Genomic DNA, 19,524 nt, shown 5'->3' on the forward strand with positions numbered 1-19,524 from the left:
CAACTTCAAAGACTACTGTCAAAAAACCTAAACAACTCCTAAATCTAAACTCAGTTCCTCCACTTGTTTATATTCCACAACAGCTTCCTTCCTTTCAATATTATACTTTAGGGACAATAGCTACTATACTCTGCACCATCTTTTTTTAATCCACAAAGTACATAATGATTATGAACTCCGACTTGATGAATGTTGGAAATTACAGAAAATGTAAATGTAAATACAATTTACACTAGACAAACTTCCAGTGTTTTAATTCACTACACTCTCTCTTCCTTCTCTATAGGTTTGTACTATTCCAATAAACCTGTAACCTTTCAGCTCCTACTTTCATGTTCTCCTCTTCTTATCTTGGCTTTGTCTTCTGTTGCTTATGCTCAACTCTGCACCATGATTCCCATTTGCCTGTCCTGTTATGTGTTTTGATATGAATATATCATTCCAATCCTGTCATCAGGAATGCTGTGTGATTGCAATGCTTTATATAAGGATAGGAAATAAGATACTTGGAGGACCAAACAATATTCACCCCCCAAGTCAACATCTAAAACAGCTAGGGCACTTACAACCATGCATAAAATGTAGGAAGCAAGTAGGGTGGCTATCCAGAGGCCACTCTCAAACTCCCTCTATTTTTGCACTTAGAATAACAGAGTTGGAAGGGACCTTGGAGGTCTTCTAGTCCAACCCCCTGCCTAGGCAGGAAACCCTACACCACTTCAGACAAATTGTTATCCAACATCTTTTTAAAAAAAACTTCCAGTGTTGGAGCATTCACAACTTCTGGAGGCAAGTTGTTCCACTGATTAATTGTTCTAATTGTCAGGAAATTTCTCCTTAGTTCTCAGTTGCTTCTCTCCTTGATTAGTTTCTGCTTCTTGTCGTACCCTCAGGTGCTTTGGAGAATAGCTTGACTCCCTCTTCTTTGGCAGCCCTGAGATATTGGAACACTGCTATCATGTCTCCACTTCAGTTACTAAGAGTAAAGGTAGACTCTTTGTACCAGATTCACCTATGTATTATATTCTTGTGGTGTGCTCTGTTCGGTTCCCTCATCCCATTGTTTAAAAATCCTGTTTCAAAATAATAAAGCTGGGATAAAATATCTGATGCAAATATGGAATAAAAAGAAAATAAACCTATGGCACTGAAACCAATTCAAATACATGCTATCACTTTTACATTACTGAGTTAAAATTAGCGTATTTATGTAGCTAACGTTTTTTAAAAATCAATTGAATAAATCTGAATGGGCATTGACCATCACCCACCTTTTCTGCAGAATTGTGTATTGGCCCTAACGTGAGCAAGAGGGTGTTAAAAATGTGAAGCCCACCCATTCAAACAGCCCTTCCGCCTAAAACTTCTTCCACTAGTGACCACTAGAAGTACTACTATCACAATTATCAAAATGCACATGGGGAAAAAACCACCCTCAAACATTATCACCAACTCGAGGAGCGGAACGCTTTAAAGTGCAGCCACAGGGACGACACGGAAAGCTTTTTTTAGCAAACCGGAAGTACTCCAATTGTCAGGCTCGTCATCAGCGTCTCGACGGAAGTTGTCTCTAAATCCTAAATTCTGGCGCCGGGAATGTTTTGCCGGGACCGGTTGGTTGGGCATGGCGTTAGATCAGCCGGCACTATGCCGATTTTGTTGTAGGTGGGAAGCGGGCCTCTTCTGATAGCTCCTACTTCGCTTCTTCTGGTTTTTGATCCCGCCCGCCTTTTGCGTTCAGCCGGCGGGGGCTCTTTATTGCTTTCTCGTCTCCGCGGGATCGCCCTTCCCAGGTGGGGCTTCACCTTTCTCAGTTGATATTTGTGTGAAAACCATAAGAAGAAGCAGGTGCCTTTCTCTTGGCACGGAGATTCGGAGATGTACCGAATATCTGCTTAGGGTGCCGTTGTTAATTGGCGCAAAGCTATTTTCAGAAGGCATGATGCAGATTGTCCTAAACTCTCTCCATAGCTAGCCTGCTATGTTTAATGTCACTAAGGATCCATGTCTAGCTAATATTTGTATCTGACATTAACTAGTGTAAAATGTACATTTCTCCCCCGACTACGGGCTTTCGTGTACTGATTTTTGGTTAGATGATGGGTGTGTGTGTGTAGAGGGATTCTTCTGGGATAAGTAAGTCCTAAAAGTTTTTATGTGCCTTGTTAATATGGAAAGGAGAATAGGACTCTCAGAAGGCCTTTTACATTCCGGAACATAACCCGATCGTTTTGATTTTAAAATTATTTATTAGATATGCCTATACTGAAGATTTAATTAGCCATTTCAGTCTATAGGTAACCTTTAGCACACACTCCCAATTAGGACTTTACAAAGAGGTACCTTTCTTCCTTTCTGTTTTAGAATATATTATTTTCATTTTGGTCCCCCTGTTACTGTGTGTTCTGGCATTGCTCTTTATTTTATTTATCAATAATAGAAACAAAAAAGAATAATGGTTATTAAATGAGAACTTTGAATCTTATTTTTAATCATTTGCTTGATGTTGTCTGGAAGAACATTATCTGTTTTAAGTCTTCAGACACTATCATTTCTGCCATCACAAAACTATGTAGGATTTTATAATGGCAAATTTTCTAAAATTTTGGATATTATGTCTGCCATTAATGGCTGGCTTTGATTTGGAAACCCAGGATTTTGAGTGACATTCCCATCTAATTTATTGTCTGTAATTAAGCAAAATTAAAGGAAGCATCTCCCACCTCTCTCCCTTTTCCAATATGACTGTCGCTTGACTATTTTGAGACAGGAAGAGTGGAGGCCTGCAGAACTTTGTATTTCTTTGTCTTGTTTCAGAGCTTAGAATGAAGGTTTGGTAGTTTGGCCATGCAGTGCCAAATTGTTCTTACTGTCTTGGCAATATATTAACCAAATCTTTTCCATCTAGTGAGATGGTATTGGAGATAGTAGAAGGTAGCTAGTATTGTCATACAGTCATAAGGGAATGTTTGCTTCAAATATGAGAAAGTTGAGACCTGACTCATCATATTCACCAGATGGCAGTAGTGATGTTTGCTATTTCAAAAAAAGTGAGCAAAAAATGTAGAAGTTACTTGGATAAATTGTGAGGAAAGCATTGCAGCCCAATGTCTAAAAATAGTGTTCTTGCTATAGTAACACTGGCTCATGTAGTATCAAAATGTATTCAAATATTTGTTTGCCTCTACTAGGCTTTGAGTAAGAAGTTGTATAACCAAAGGAACAGCTGATATGGCAGAAATGCAGATGGACCAAGCTCTGGCCAAACAACTTTTTTTTGAAGGTGCTACAGTTATAATTTTGAAAATGCCAGAAGGAACTGAGTTTGGCATTGACTACAACAGTTGGCAAGTTGGTCCCAAGTTCTGTGGAGTCAAGATGATACCACCAGGCATTCATTTTTTTCATTACAGCAGTGTTGACAAAAACAATAGAAAAGAAAGTGGCCCTCGTACTGGTTTCTTCTTAAACTTGCAACAACGTGATTTAAAGATATTACACTGGGACAAACAAAGAGAAGAAGTAGACCTCACCCCAGCTTCTGAAAATGAGTCTGAAGCCATGAGAATCAATCTCAAAGAGATGGACAAATTTCTGGGTCCATACCCATATAACACCCTTAAAAAATGGGTTTCCCTCACTAATTTTATTAATGAATTTGTGATGCAAAAGTTGCAGCCTGAAAATGGACAGATTTGCGCCTTTTCTGAAGTGCTGCCTGTTCTGCCTGGAAAATATACTCAAGATCGAATTGAACAGAATCTACCCCAGTATGACACAGAATGCAAAAGTTATGCAGAAGGACTGGCCCGGCTTCCTAAAATGCAACTGAAGCCTGGCACTGAGATCAGATTCACAAAAATACCTAAGCAACTGTATCCTGAAGGTGCGACACCCGAGGAAGTTACCAAGCACAGTATGGATCTCAGCTATGCTCTGGAAACAGTGATTAATCAACACTATGCCAGCAATTCCCAGGATGTGCTTGGTAGGTAAATATGCCTTCTCAGATCTGTTTTTTATTGTCTGCATTTTTTTTTTACATCAGTAGATGTATTATACTTTAGATACACTCAGGATTGTCTTGTAACTTTGATAAGCAAACTTTTACAAATGAATTTTGCAAAAACAATCCTGTTAGTGAATATAGAAACTTTATTGCCATTTTTGTATTTTAGGATATGAATTATGAAGCCAGCCCATAAGATCATATAGCTGTAATGATACATTTTCTCCCAGCTTTGCAAATTAACTATTACTATTAAATGACTGAGCAATTGAGATAAATGAATTAAAACAGTTAATAAATTCTCATGTGCAGTATTAGTGACCCCTTGTGTTAAAACAACACAACACTCAGTATTTAATGGCAATTCTCTGGCATTCTTTCATAGCAGTACAGCTTTTCAACATACTTTTGTAGCAAATTTTCACTCTAATTAAAAAAAGTATGCATATGGTCAAATATGTATTCTAAGAATGTTGGCTTGTATAAATACCCTATAAGTGAACCAACAACAAAAGCAAATAAATTTTGACCCAGTCAAGATTATTTGGTTTAAGTGACTTGGCACTTCTTACTAATTTTTACTAAAGTAAAACACTTGTGCAGTAAAAAATCATTTAATTTGATTTTACAATTATATGTTTGTCTCCAAAAATCACTTCATGATCAAGTATAATTTTCCCTTTGTCGAGAAGGTTAGTCAGCTGTACCCATTCTGTGAGCAGTCAAAGATACCAAACAGTAGATGTCTCTCCTGTTCTTATCTTCTGATGAAACTGCAGAATTGAAGAAATTCCTGTCCCTCTGTCTTTGATTCTGCTCTTCCAGGCTTGTTATTTGCATTATTTAGCACTGGATGAAATGGCATCCATGGATCATTATACTTACCTAGAATAGAATAGTATTCAAAGACACCTTATGGTGTAAAGAAAGCTGCAAGTCATCACAGTATTGTTTAGGTATGCTGCAAAAACATTTTCTCTAAATGAATCTATACTAGAGGTAGTCATTGACTTACAACCATTCATTTAGAGTGTTCACTCGGTAGCATTGAAAAAAGTGATTTATGACCATTTTTCACACTTATGACCACTGCAGCATCCCCATGGTCATGTCATCACGTTCAGCGATCTTTTGACAAAGTCAATGGAGACGGCGAATTCCCTTAACTGTGTTACTAAATGAACAGCTGGCGTGATTCACTTAACTGTGGTTTAAAAAATGGTAAAATTGCCAAAGCTCACTTAACTGTCTCATTTAGCAACCAACATTTTGGGCTCAATTGTGATCATAAGCTGAGGACTATCTATATACCCTTTTTTTTTTAATTATTTCTATTTTTAATGCCACTTGATTCTCCAGAAGAATGAACATAAGTTGAGGATAGGTCACTTAATTGAACGGTATCTATATGTAAGTAAAAATCTACACATTTCAGAAGAATGGATAAACTGAGTGGGAGACCATGTGGATGGGAATTTGAATCTAAGAGATCCTGTGGGTTATGTTCATTCATTGCTGGATGAAGTTACACTACTGAAAAAAAATCATCGGTACCCATACACCCATGTTTGTCCCTGTGTCTTTAAGGTTACACTGATATATCAGCTCAAACTTCTAGCTATCCAAGTATAATGTACTTGTGATAATTTGAGGTTAGACAAATACTGTGTGCTGTTTGGAAAATGCTGTTACTTCAGAACACCTGATTACTAAGTGGGGCTCTGTTTTATACTAGTATATACCTAGGCCAGGGCTGTCAAACTTGTGACCTGCGAGCTGGATGGGTCATGCACTGGCCACATCCATACCCGGTTTAGTGAAGAAGAAAAATGTCCTGAAACGTCACATGATGCTGTGAATTTAACACCCCTGGCCTAGGCCATACAATTTTGCTACTTCCCAATCTAGTTCGAGATCTCAGGCCAGAGTGATGGGGTTTTCTTTTGATTTTGTTTTGGTGCCTTCAAGTGCTTTCAAGCCACTGCCTGAACAAATTATTTGCTTTCCTCCTGGTGCCGAAAGAAAATAATTGCTCCCAAAGTCATCCAGGTGGTTTTGTGCCTAAGATGGTCTACCTTTTTCTAATCTGGGTTTTAATCACAACACCAACTGATTCTAAGTGAGGATGGTTAGGAGATACTATCATATACTTAATAATATGTTAAATAAATAAAGCAACCATGCAACAGGATTAAAGCTAAAGTTATTCTGTATTTTTTACATTTTCTTGGTGGGACTTTTCTAGGGGAGCTACAGTTCGCCTTCATCTGCTTCCTAATTGGGAATGTGTATGATGCATTTGAGCACTGGAAAAAACTCCTGAATCTCCTGTGCAGGTCAGAGGAGGCCATAGTGAAACATCAAGCCGTGTTCAGCAATCTCATTTCTATCCTGTACCATCAGCTCAGTGAAATCCCAGCTGATTTCTTTGTAGACATAGTCTCCCAAGACAACTTTTTAACAAACACTTTGCAGGTAAGAGAATTTCATCTTGAACAGTTTGCAGCAGCAGCCATGGGAAATTTGCCCAATCATGGGATAATGTACCACGTACAGGTAGTCCTCAATTTACAACAGTTCATTTAGTGACAGTTCAAAGTTACAACGGCACTGAAACATGTGACTGATGACCGCTTTTCATAGTTACAATCTTTGCAGCATCCCCATGTTCATGTGATCAAAATTCAGATGCTTGGCAATTGGTTTTTGTATTGATGACCTTTGCCGTGTCCCTGGGTCTTGTGATCCCCTTTTGTGACCTTTTGACAAGCAAAGTCAATGGGGAAGCCAGATTTACTTAACTATCAGGTTACTAACTTGTCAGCCTGCAGTGATTCACTTAACAACTGTAGCAAGAGAAGTCCTAAAATGGGGCAAAACTCACTTAGCATATCTCACTTAACAACAAAAATTTGGGGCTCAATAATGATCGTAAGTTGAGGACTACCTGTACATATGTTATAAGTAAGTGGTGGTGATGGGCATAGTAAGGAAATCTTACTCTTTTAAAAGAGAACCATTGGAAGAAAAATATTTTGTTTTAAGTAACTACACTAAAATATACTATAGGACTACATGATAACTCTAATAATATATGAATATTTAGCTTTAGGAAAAGTGTTTTAAAGTGTTTCTTTAAAGCAAAATCAAACTTAACATATCCCAAGCAAAATAAAGTTAAAAATTTAATCTTGAAATAGAATTAGATGTAACATTGTTCTTGGGTTATTCTCAATATAGATGATCCTGCAACAAATTCATTCTCCACTTATTATTATTAATAGAATCATTCATCTCTTATTATTTGAAATAACGGATGTTTTTGTCACATCTGACAATAAGTGACTGATTGCTGTTGTATCTAGTTTTGACCTTAATAATAGACTCTGTTAAAACAGCAATTTAATCAGAAGCACCGTGGGAGGATTTAAGTCTGAGTCTTACTTAGCATTTTCATCTTTTGCTGAAAAGTTTAGATATGCTCCCATATCTCTGATTAATCTGTACATTCCTCCCCAATTTGGAGACTGAACTTCAGTTCACAGAATTCATCAATAATTACTTCATTAAACATTTTGAAATTTGGTCTATACATCTGGGGGGCACTCAGATTGGGGAAGGCTATTATAAAACTGTTTAGAAACTATACCATTAGTCTTTATATTAGTATGTGGACATGAAACAGACAAGAATTTATAGGCATTAGTATTAGTATTTTCATATTCTGACAATATAGGACATATTGTCAGAATGATATGAAAATACTCTGTACATGGATATCTTTTATCATTTTAAAATTTGCTACGTTTTCTGTTGATACAATTGCTTGTGAAATTGTGAGATTGCCAGCAACCTCAATCACGCTAACATTTCTTCTATGAGACATTTTTTTCTAAAATCTGCCTAATTTTTGCTCAGATGTTTTTAGAAAGGAAATTAATTATTCCTTTGCTTATAGGTTTTTTTTTTCATATTTTAGGATAGCTTCTCAAAGCCATTAAAAAGTTACAAGATGAACTAAGCTTCTATATGAGAAACTTTATCTTAGAAATTAACGTGGAATAAAGTTATATGGCACACAGTTTTCCAGTAAACCTGAAGCATAAACATAGTTAATTTTGTCAAGTTCCAAAATGTAGAGAATTTCTAGTCATTTAGACCTAATCCTTTTTGAGGGTAGAAAGTAGACAAAAAAGGAACAGAAAGTCACCTTGTATGCAAAGAAGCCAATATCCTAACCATGGATAGTTTTTTGTATTTTCTGCACACACAACAGTCTTCTTAACAAATTGAAATTCAATGAAGCTGCATAAATGCAGGTTGTTTCATTACAACATTGAAGCCAGAATTTTTTTTTTTAACTAGATAGATGAAAAAGGTATTTCTTAGCTCTTTTATGGCTGTTATAAGAAAGAGTTTTTGTCAGCAAATGGCAATTAACAGATTTCAAGAAAGCCATTAAGCCATGTATATCTGTTCCATTCACCTATTTCCTTTGTATGTATCATGTTTAATGAAGAACTTTTGGAAACTCAGCGGCCTGCAAACTGCTTATTGACCTGAATAAACTTATTTGTTTAGGGGATAGAGGGGAATTTGTTTTCTTATTTTTCAACTATTGGCTAATCCTTTTAGATACGTTTTCCCATCTATTTCAATAAAGGTTATTTGTTCCCCACTAGAGAGGCATGAAAAAAAAAAAATCTAACAGAAAGCTCAAGGATCTGAATTCTGTAGAAAAATTATAAAAGTAAAATATGTCAAATGAAGATCTAATGGATTGAAAAACTGGTTGAGGCGGGCAGGTTAATGGGAAGGAAAAAGTGGAGCACTTCATATGTAAGTAGTCCTCAACTTAAAACAGTTCATTTGGTGACTGTTCAAAGTTACATCATTGAAAAAAGTGAATTATGATCATTTTTCACACTTAGAAGCATTCCAGAATCCCCATGGTCACATGATCAGAATTCAAACAGTTGGCAACTGACTCATAATCATAACGGTTGCAGTGTCCTCGGGCTATTTGACCACCTTTTGCAGCCTTCTGACAAGCAAAGTCAGAAGGGAAGCCAGATTCACTTTAACAACTGTGTAACTAATTGAATTGCTATCATTCACTTAACAACTGTGGCAAGGAAGGTCATAAAATAGGGCAAAACTCACTTAACAAATGTCTTGCTTAGCAACATAAATTTTGGACACAATTGTGGTCGTAAGCCAAGGACCACCTGTATTTGCAGATTGGCAATGGGAACTTTTGTGTGGATGGGCTGATACCAAGGAAGATGTTCTGAAGATTGGCAGGTGGGCAGTGAGGATTGATAGCAGATCTTTAGAGTGCAGGGCCAAGGCCCAATGTGTACTTTTATGCGTGTACAAATGGCAGGTGGTCTTAACAGACATTCAGAAGAGGAGACGTGAATGTGTGAAAAATAAAATGGGACACGATGCCAAAAGTTTGGGAATCTTTGTTTAGATTCTTTCAACCTTACTTGAGCCTACAATAGAACTGTTTGATTTTACCGTAGCTATCAATCTGTTGCCTTGGAAATCATTATATTTAACAAATTTAGAACAATAGCAAAGAAATTAGGAGATTGAATTTTTAAACTTTAATGATGGGTCAAATATAAATATAAATAAAAAGTTAATGGATTTGTGTAAAAAATACATCTACATTCCCTTACAAAGACAGTAGCTTTTAAACATATAGGCTTAATATAATTTGAATAATATGAATAATATGAATCCTTCTCATGTTCTTTAATGAAGGAAAAACAGAAAATGGGTCAGATCTGGCTGGGAGCTGCAGAACAAAAAAAAATAATCCAGATTTTTGTTTTCTTCCAGTGCAAGTGCTTTGGGAGAAGCAATTGAGCCGTGGTGTAGCATGCTGCAGAACTGCTTCATTCTGAACCCATGACCCAGAGAAAGGCTTCTGTTAAAGCGTTGGAAATAATTCTAGAAGCCATGTGTTGCATACATTGCCTGTATTGTTCTTTACATCAGATCTGCTCTGAATAGCCTCTTAATCATACCTTTTCCTTTGTCTCTCTCTATATTGTTTGCCACTCTCTGTTTTTCATATCCACATTATATTGCATCTTTCAGTTATTCCCACTTTTACAGCATTCTCTTTCAAATAATTCTTAGATTACATTTCGGCACCGTTCAAAGTTTTGACCTCACTTAATAAGGGGGTCTTACAACCAATCTTTGAAGTTGAGGCCATCACAAAGTCCCCACAGTTGTGTGAGTGCGATTCAGACACTTGGCAACCTGCTCACAGTTATGGTTTGCTGTTACAGTTATTTTTCTATTAATAATATATATTCTTTTTAGATGGTTGCAGGATCATTCAGCATTGGACTAAAAAAATATGATCAGCCTAAAATGTAATGTTCAGTCTGGTCACATTAGCCTGAATTATCTTTCTCTTAAAGGATGACCCAATGGGGGGTTATAGGGCTGTCTAGTCTATTCTAAAATGTTGTATTAATTGATGTGTAATATATTTTTAGGTGTTCTTCTCTTACACTTGTAATCCAGCTGTTGACAGAACTCTGAGGAAGAAAGCAGAAAGATTTAAAGCCCACCTAACCAAGAAATTCAAGTGGGACTTTGAGGCTGAACCAGAGGACTGTGCCCCCATAGTTGTTGAACTACCAGAAGGAACATTTGTGGACTGAACATGACTCTCTTTTTTTATTACTATAATTTTCCAGTTGTACCATACGTTTCAGCTAGGAAACATATTCATGATATTTTGCTTCTTTTTGTACATACAGAACAGCAAGATGGTGCAGCAAGAATTCTTTTCCTTGTAGAAAAAGTAGACAAGACTGTGCCTAGTCTGTCCACCAAATGAATTTATTCCCACATTGTTCTTGAGTCTTGGGTATTGAACAAAGTTGCTTATTTCACTGCAAAAATGAATACTGTAACGTGTTTTGAGCAATATTGAAGAAGGAAACATCAAGTGCTACTGTTTGAGTTAGTGCAGTAATAATTGTTTTCATTGATTTTATTTTGTGGTGGAACTTTAGGCTGCATTAGAGTTCTTCCCATTCCATCAGTTTTATTTCATCTACTCCTAGTTTTTCTTACCCTTTTAAAATTATAAAAATGCAAAGTGAGTTACCATGAATTGAAAGAAAAAAAATTGTGTTTTAGCTTTGACAATATTCTGTCTAAGCTGTTTCTAGAAAGCTACACTGAATGTTCTCCCTTCTTTTTAGAATGTCCTCTCAGGACAGGCTGCTTTCTGCTGTTACTTCACAAATGTTATAAAATAGCCTGAAGCAAGCATAGGGCCTGTTATCTTGTAATGTTTTCTCTGGAGTGCAGGATGCTGTTAAATTTTTCAAATGTTCCTTACTATGTGAAGATTTAGCTCACTCATTTCTTTTCAGGCTATAAGGCTCCTTCAAGGGTTGGTATGCCTATGTAACAAAATAACTTGCATTACTGTTCAACACAATAAAACTGCCTATATCAGTTTGTCTATGAATTCTCCCCAATGTCTTCTTTATATGAACTTTCCAAAGGTGTGGGCTTATGCTTTGGTTATTTATTTTATTAAATTTATATTTTACTCATTTCACTATTGAAGCGACTGTGAGGTTTAGTCATTACTGATAGTGCTATGATTGGGATAAAATACCATTTACCATTATTACAACCTTTAAAGTCTTTAAAGTCTCTTTAAATACCTGTACAATCAGCACAGCCCCCCGCTGTGTGCTATCTCCTCTTCTCCCTATATACCAATGACTGCATCTCAAACAATCCATCTGTTAAAATACTGAAGTTTGCTGATGAAACAACAGTGATTGGTCTCATTCGAGACAACGATGAATCTGCATACAGACAGTTCTACAACTTGCCTCGTGGTGTAACCGGAACAATCTGGAACTGAACACACTCAAAACCGTAGAAATGGTGGTAGACTTTAGAAGGAACCCTCCTATACTACCACCTCTTACCATACTAGACAACACAGTATCAACAGTAGAGACCTTCAAATTTCTAGGTTCGATATCACATGACCTAAAATGGACACCTAATATCAAAAACATCATCAGAAAAGCACAACAAAGAATATTCTTTCTGCGCCAACTCAGAAAGCTCAAACTGCCCAAGGAGCTGGTGATCCAGTTCTACAGAGGAATTATTGAGCCTATCATCTGCACCTCTATAACTGTCTGGTTTGGTTCGCCAACCCAACAGGACAGACACAGACTTCAGAGGATAATTAGAACTGCAGAAAAAACAATTACTATCCACCTTCCTTCAATTGAGGACCTGTATACTGCACGAGTCAAAAAGAGGGCTGTGAAAATATTTACAGACCCCTCACATCCCAGACACAATCTGTTTCAACTCTTTCCCTCAAAATGACACTATAGAGCACTGCACACCAGAACAACTAGACACAAGAACAGTTTTTCCCCGAAAGCCATCACTCTGCTAAACAAATAATTCCCTCAACACTGTTCAACTATTTACAAAGTGTACACTACTATTACTGTTAATCTTCTCACCACTCCTTATCACCCATCCCCTCCCACTTGACTGTTTCCTAGTATGATTTGATTGTTGATTGTACCCTATGACTATCATTAAGTGTTGTACGTTATGATTCTTGATTCTTAATGTACCTTTTCTTTATGTATACTGATAATATTTACACCAAGACATTTTCCTTGTGTGTCCATTCACACTTGGCCAATAAAGTGTTCTGTTCTATTCTGTTCTGTTCTGTTCTATTCTATTCTATTTTCTATTCTATTCTTCCCTACAACTAGCATTTGAGCACTATAGCTTAGCCTAGAGTTTATTGAGCACTTCCAGAAAGCCAGTGGCCTTGTTGCGTTTAACTCTTGTAGCAGTTTTGCAACTTTGTTTTATCCGTCTTCCCTTTTGAGCAAGTCATGTGTTTTCCAAGTGGCCCTTAGGAGAGTGTTCTCCCCTGATCTCATTCTTCACAACCTTCCAGATGTATATCTTGGGATAGAAATTGGCAACAGAGAAAAAAAATGAAATGCTGGCAGTACTAAGTTCTTATTAATAATATCCTGTTCACCAGAGAAGCTCTTGGAGTGCAAGGCAATGATGCACTAATTTCTAAGTATACACCAATACACATTATGATAAGAATCCTACCCCAATTTAAGGCAAATATAGTCTATACTAAACTTCTAAAAGAACCTTAGTTGACTGGTTCCTTCCTCCCTCCCTCCCTCCCTTCAGATAAAGTGCCTGAGCAGTGGAAATATTCCCCATGATTCCTCTTCTCATGCAATTTTTAAAATATAGCTACTTTTAATAATTGATTTATCTCTCTGCTGTTTAGATGGTGGGTCATGAAAGGAAATGAAGCATAAATGAAAAGTATTTTTAATATAGAATAATTTTATAATTTTTCCTGTCTTATTTTCCATATATTCTCTCAGAATAAAATGTTATTTTTAAAATTGGCCAAATCTTTTTCATATTATTCTCACCTCCTTTCTTAAAAAAGACATTTATTTTTCATTTAATAAATTTCAGGTGGTAAATTCTTTTTTTAACACAAAGCTGCTTTTTTCAAAATTAGGTGATGTCTAAATAACTGAGAAGGGGAAAATAAAATATTTTTAAAATATTTATCTTATTCATTTTCCAATCAGTTGGGTCTTTCTGTCAAATACAATTTGGGTTTTACAATATCACTTAGCCACTATGAGGCCCTCACATGATTTATACTTTCATTTTGATTACAGAAATCATAAATGATAGATTCATATTATACTAGATTAAACTGGAGTTTTAATTAAGAAGAACTCAAGATCGTTTATTGTTCTGTTTGTTTCATAGAAGTACTATGTATAATCTGATATAAATACCAAGAGAGTGAAGAAAATTATTTTAAACTTGGTATTTCTAGATGTGTTTGGTCACAGTTCTCATGATACCAGAAGTGTAAATATCTCACATAGTTCTGGTTAATCCTGTTTTATTGTAGTATTTGTAAATTAACATTTCTTTTCTTCAGCCACTTAGGCAATAAAATTAGTTTTATTCTTTCCTGTGTATTTTTCATTTACAAAACATGTTTTAGGATAAACTAAGCCAAAATAATATGACACAAATAAATGTTCATTCACTGCAGTAAATTTGACAACGAAAATACATCTGTTTGGAAGGTTATAAACTTCACTGAGCCATAAATACATGAGATGGATTTGCATGATATATCAAACTGCAAAACAGCAAACCCAGTTTAATGTATTATACAAATCTTATCTGCTAGGTTTTTTTACCTAACTTTATTAGTCATGTGTGAACATACAACATTGTATAAGAGAATATAAGCACTGAATCCTCATTAATAACTTGCTAAATAAGTCATATCAAATCATTTTGGGGGGGAATATTTTAAACAGGAATATTTTTTGGTCATCCTGGTAAGTGAATACATTTAAATTCCCAAATGGATGTCTTCTGTTACTTATTTCTCTTCATGGCCCCACTAGGGACAATATGATTAACCACTTACTGAGGTGATTTTTGCATAAAGATGAGCTGCAAAGACCAGCAACATGGTTCTGGAGATTGCAAAAATAGGTCGCTTCACAAGGTATTACTATTCAGGTACTGGGGCTGAGAAGGCTGGCTTCCCAGTGGAGCTTATCTCCAGCTTCCAGTGGCGTTCATCAACTTCACCTTGAAGGGCTTTGTGGTCCCCTGAGGGCTGGAAACAAAGAGCCTGTGCTTGAATGTGTCACTGACATCTCCCGGCAAGCTGACTTGGTGGCTGACATCTCTGAAATTTCTTTAGTTAAGCAAAGGAAAAAGCAAAGATGCCTCAGATGGAGAGGTAATTTATGAGTGCCCTCCAACTTTTATCTGAATGTGACAGCTTTTTCAATAGGCCAATTTAAACACACATATTTTTAAAAAATATATTCCTGCAACTATTTTAAGCACCGAAGGACTGGCAATAGAGTGGTGGGTATTTGGTGTTTTTTTTCCAAATAAGGAAACACCATTTTCAAGCAATGCTTAAAAAGTGTTCCAGTTTTCAGATTAGTAGAGGTGGGTGTTCTATAAATACAAACAATTGTATTTTGTTATTCAAAATTGCCACAATCTCAAGCCTGATAGCAAAATATGATTTTGTAACAGGATCCAGTGTGTACATTCTCTGGACTGAGCAATTATTATGGATCTCTGTGCTCCTATTTTAATTGGCTCACTATATTCTTCAAAGCATCTTAAACAAACCATAACTAGCAACCCAATAACAGAATACAGAAGCTGTCTACAACATAGAGTGTAAGAACTGTAACAGCCGTTATGTAGGACAAAGAGGCAGAAGACTAGCAGAACGCATCTATGAGCACCAACTAACAGAAGATGTGAAAATTCCTTAATCTCACAACAGATGGACAGACTCAACCATTGTTTCAATTGGGAAACTGAGTATCTTAGACCAAGCCAAATCCTCAAATGCTAGGAATTCTCACAAATCAGCCAGCAACAGACAGCTAAATCATATTTACATATCATTAAAAACAGGCAAGAAAAATGCTAAGGATAAAAAGATCCAAACATATCTTTCCAGTAATCAACACCTAGATAAGCAGGGATAAACACCAGAAAAACTGGCAGAAAACAATAATCAAGGGACTACCAAGGAGAAAACTGCATCATCAAAACCAGGAGGATAAACTACTGTATAGGTTATATAGTACAGCAAACTCCACACTTGCTTACAGTGATGCTACCTAGTTAGGTAAGGAATTGTTTGCAAGCAATCTGGCTCATGGACTCCACAGTTCAACCCTAAGCTTTATATTTTCTTCCACTAGAGAAAATATTCTTTTGCAGAAGAGGAACATTACTATATGGATTCTTAATCTCTAATCTCATTAGAAATACTATGGTGCAGTTTTGCCAAAGATATGGAAGACTTGCAAAAAAAGGTCCTGCCCTTCCAGTCCCTTCCAGTCCCCTTCCAGTCTCTTTGGCATGACTAACATGGAAACATTCTTCTCTGAAATAATGGAGGCAGGCAATCATGTAGAAAATTCAGACATAGTCTAACAAGTGATTTATCTCAAGATATCACTGGTTTCTGCATGCACACATCACATTAAGCTATTATGTGCTGTGTTTGGGCCTGGATTAACATGATCGATGAAACCAGCCATTGCAATTTGCAAATCTTGGTTGATGAGTTAGCACTTAGAATGAACCCACTGTGGCTTCCTAAGGAGTAAAACAAAACATGTTTAATGTGGTATGTGAACACAGCTAATGACCTAGTCTCATATTATGGTTTCTCTGCTGGTTCAGAAAGTGTTTTTTTCTTAATAGAAAGACCTTAAACCCTCCCGCCCCCCCACTTTCCACCTCATGCTTAGATTCAAATTAAATTGGCATTTAGAATATAGAAAATGGTTTTTCAAACATTGTTAGTGAGATTTACAACATTTTTTTTTTTCAATCCAGTGTGGGGAACCTTTTAATACTCCTTGATGGTAGATTCTAACATCTGAATTTGAATGGGTTTATTTCCTTCCTAGGCGTCCCTTAGGGTGCTCAACATGAATTACGCTGACAGAAAGAGTTCTGATTAAAAAGATTCATTTGTTTATCTGGTTCATTTTTCTCAAGTCTAGCTCCTTTATGGCATAAAATTCCCTAAGAGCTTTTCGTTTACTTTATTCAACAAGGAAGATGAATTTTCATAATGAGGTGTCTCCTGAGTTTTTGCAATTGTCCAAGAAAGTGTGTCAGTTACTTTTTTCTCTTTATAATGTATTCTCTATGGGCAAGATGGTGGTTATGGAGAAACTGAACAATTGCAATAGAAATCGAAGGAAAGGAAAGCATTTCTAATGGGAACTGAAAATATAAGAAGGAAGGAAGTGTTAGTGAAATGGCAAATTCACTTATTTTTATAAGTGACTATCATGATACTTTTCCTTCCTTCAAGGATAAAGTTATTCATTCTGCCATTTTAATGATATCAGTGCTGTCTGTGCATCTCATTAAAATATAGATGACCTACATTTTTCTTAAAGGCAATATATACATTCCACCAATTAGCAGACGGAGATGAGAAAGTATATGTTATGCAGGGTGATTGAGGCATGGTGCACAATACTTTTTACAAGGGCTGCCGGGCCGTAGGGCTGAGCATCAAAGAGGTTGGACCCGAGCCTGTTTTAGTGGCGTGGGGGCCAACCAATGGGAATGGGGAAAAGCCCATAAGGGGGCCGGTGAACTGAGTCCTCAGGACCCCCTTCCCCGTGGCTGCTGTCTTTGAGGTGCGGGGCTGTGTGGCGTCCGGGGGCGCTCGGGCATGCGCCGTTGGTTCAATCTGTGGCGGTGATCTGGCTGGTGTCCTCTGGTTGGGCATCCTCGGAGGCACCGGGTGGCTCTGGGGTCGAGCCCCGTGGGCTGGTTGGCTGGTCCATTCTTGGGCTGTTGCTCAGGGTGACGGAGCGACTGCTGGTGCACTGGGCGTGGGGTGATGATGCTGGGAGGCGGTGAGGCGGCCCCTCTCGGCTGGCGACTCAGGATTCTTGTTGGCAAGGGTGCTGAGGCGCCTTCTAAGCTGGTCTATGTGTCTCCTCCAGACGCGACCATCCTCCAGTCTGACCCTATACGATCTCGGCCCGGTGACAGAGGCGATCTCGCCTGGGATCCAAAGTGGGTCCCCAGCAAAATTTCTTGCGAAGACTGGCTCCTGTAACACAAAATGTCTAACCCCCAGTAGAAGCGAGGGAGAGTCAGGCAGTATTGTGGGTGCAGTCTATCCAATACAGTCCTCAGGCGTCGGCCCATCAGAAGTTCCGCTGGGGACTTATTGGTGACTGCACAGGGGTTGAGTGCTGGCTCATCAGGAACCGTGAGAGTTTGTGGTGACAGTCATCTTTGCCAAACCTGGCGAGGGCCTCTTTGGTGGTCCGGACGGCCCGTTCAGCCAACCCATTACTCGCCGGGTGAAATGGGGCTGTGAAAATGTGGCGAATGCCTAGGTTGGCTGCAAAACGGCTGAATTCTACGGATGCGAACTGAGGGCCATTATCTGAGACCAAGGAGTCGGGTAGTCCATGCGTAACAAACAGGCGTGTTAACGCGTTGGTGATTGCTAGTGTGGTGGTCGTGGATAGCTGTGCCACGTCTATCCACTTGGAATAAGCGTCCACGACCACTAGGAACATTTTCCCATGCACGGGGCCGGCCAGATCGATATGTATTCTAGACCAAGGGGCGCTGGCGTTCTCCCATCTGGTAGGGGTGGCGATGGGGGGAGCAGGATGGGATTCCTGGCAAATGCTGCAGGAACTTACCCAATTGACAATGTCCTCGTCTAGGCCTGGCCACCACACGTAGCTGCGTGCTAATGCCTTCATTCTCACAATGCCAGGGTGTCCCTCGTGCAACGCCTCCAGGACTCGGGTACGCAGCGAGGTCGGAATGACCACTCGAGTGCCCCACAGTAGACAACCCTGCAAACTGGACAGCTCCTGCATGCGCGTCTTAAAGGGTGCAAATTTGTTATCAACGTTGCCACCCGGCCACCCCCTCCTTACCCAGTCGAGCACCTGGGCAAGCGTTTGGTCTGCTTTGGTTTTAGTGGCGATGTCAAGGGCGTTGATGGGCAGGTCCAACTGGGTGATTTCGAAAATGGCGTTGACCGGAGCTGGGTCTTCAGCCGGCGCGGGTAGGGGGCAGCGACTGAGAGCATCGGCGTGGGAAAGAGTTTTGCCCGGGCGGTGGGTAAGTTTGTATGAGTAGGCCGCTAGAAAAAGTGTCCACCTAGTCATTCTAGGGGAGAGGACTTGGGGTGTCTGTTTGTCGCCGGCCAGTAGGCCCAGGAGGGGCTTATGGTCGGTGACCAGTTCGAAAAAGTGTCCAAAAGGAATTCGTGAAACTTTTCACGGCTGCAACAGCTGCTAGGGCTTCTTTGTCTATTTGACTGTAATTTCGCTCCGTGGCGAGAGTGTCCTGGAGAAAAAGGCGATGGGGGCCTCGGAGCCATTGGGAAGTCTATGACTAAGGACCGCCCCAATTCCAAATGGTGATGCATCTGCTGCCAGTACTAGCGGAAGGTTGGGGTCGAATTGGATGAGCACCGCCTCTGACGTAAGTAGTGATTTGAGCGCCGTTAAACGCCTGGTCCTCTTTGTGCCCCCAGTGCCACGGTGACTTTTTGTCTAGTAATCTGTGGAGGGTTCGCTACTGAGGCTTTATGGGGTAAGAAGGATGCATAAAAGTTCAGCAGCCCTAGGAAGGCTTGTAGCTCCGTTTGGAAGTGGGCGTGGGAGCTTCGTGGATTGCCCTGACTTTGGACTCAGGGGATGAATGCCAGAGGCGTCAATTTTATAACCCAGAAAGTCCACCTGTCTAGTGGCAATGGCGCATTTTTTCTTTTTTTAACTTGAGGCCATGCTGTCTGAACCTCTCTAACACTGCTCGTACTCTCTGGAAGAGTTGGGGTCTGTCCCTGGCCGAGA

At 38.7% G+C, this 19,524-nt stretch overlaps 1 protein-coding gene across 4 annotated transcripts; it reads left to right on the plus strand.

The window, feature by feature from the left end:
* Nucleotides 1–1,536: 1,536 nt before the first annotated feature.
* AAR2 (AAR2 splicing factor) lies at nucleotides 1,537–11,519 on the plus strand. 4 transcript variants are annotated; one of them, XM_087929113.1, is made up of 5 exons: nucleotides 1,546–1,629; nucleotides 1,666–1,848; nucleotides 3,192–3,988; nucleotides 6,255–6,484; nucleotides 10,531–11,519. In XM_087929113.1, the coding sequence occupies exons 3-5, from the start codon at nucleotides 3,232–3,234 to the stop codon at nucleotides 10,696–10,698; spliced, it is 1,155 nt and encodes a 384-aa protein (XP_087785239.1). In that variant the 5' UTR covers nucleotides 1,546–1,629; nucleotides 1,666–1,848; nucleotides 3,192–3,231; the 3' UTR covers nucleotides 10,699–11,519. The 4 variants fall into 4 exon arrangements, with proteins under 4 accessions (XP_026553401.1, XP_087785239.1, XP_087785237.1 ...); XM_087929111.1 differs by having other exon boundaries at nucleotides 1,666–1,793; XM_026697616.2 differs by having other exon boundaries at nucleotides 1,537–1,793.
* The last annotated feature ends 8,005 nt before the right edge of the window (nucleotides 11,520–19,524 follow it).

This window comes from Pseudonaja textilis, chromosome 3, assembly GCF_049901715.1.
Source record: "Pseudonaja textilis isolate UNSWEBS1 chromosome 3, rPseTex1.2, whole genome shotgun sequence".
In the NCBI taxonomy this organism is placed as follows: domain Eukaryota; kingdom Metazoa; phylum Chordata; class Lepidosauria; order Squamata; family Elapidae; genus Pseudonaja; species Pseudonaja textilis.

What these genes read in the sequence shown, in the direction of transcription:
- AAR2 (XM_026697616.2), top strand. Translation starts at nt 3,232, where the DNA reads ATGGCAGAAATGCAGATGGACCAAGCTCTGGCCAAACAACTTTTTTTT. An exon ending in CAATTCCCAGGATGTGCTTG is followed by an intron (nt 3,989 to 6,254) that starts GTAGGTAAATAT and finishes GGACTTTTCTAG; the next exon opens with GGGAGCTACAGTTCGCCTTC. An exon ending in TTTTAACAAACACTTTGCAG is followed by an intron (nt 6,485 to 10,530) that starts GTAAGAGAATTT and finishes ATATATTTTTAG; the next exon opens with GTGTTCTTCTCTTACACTTG.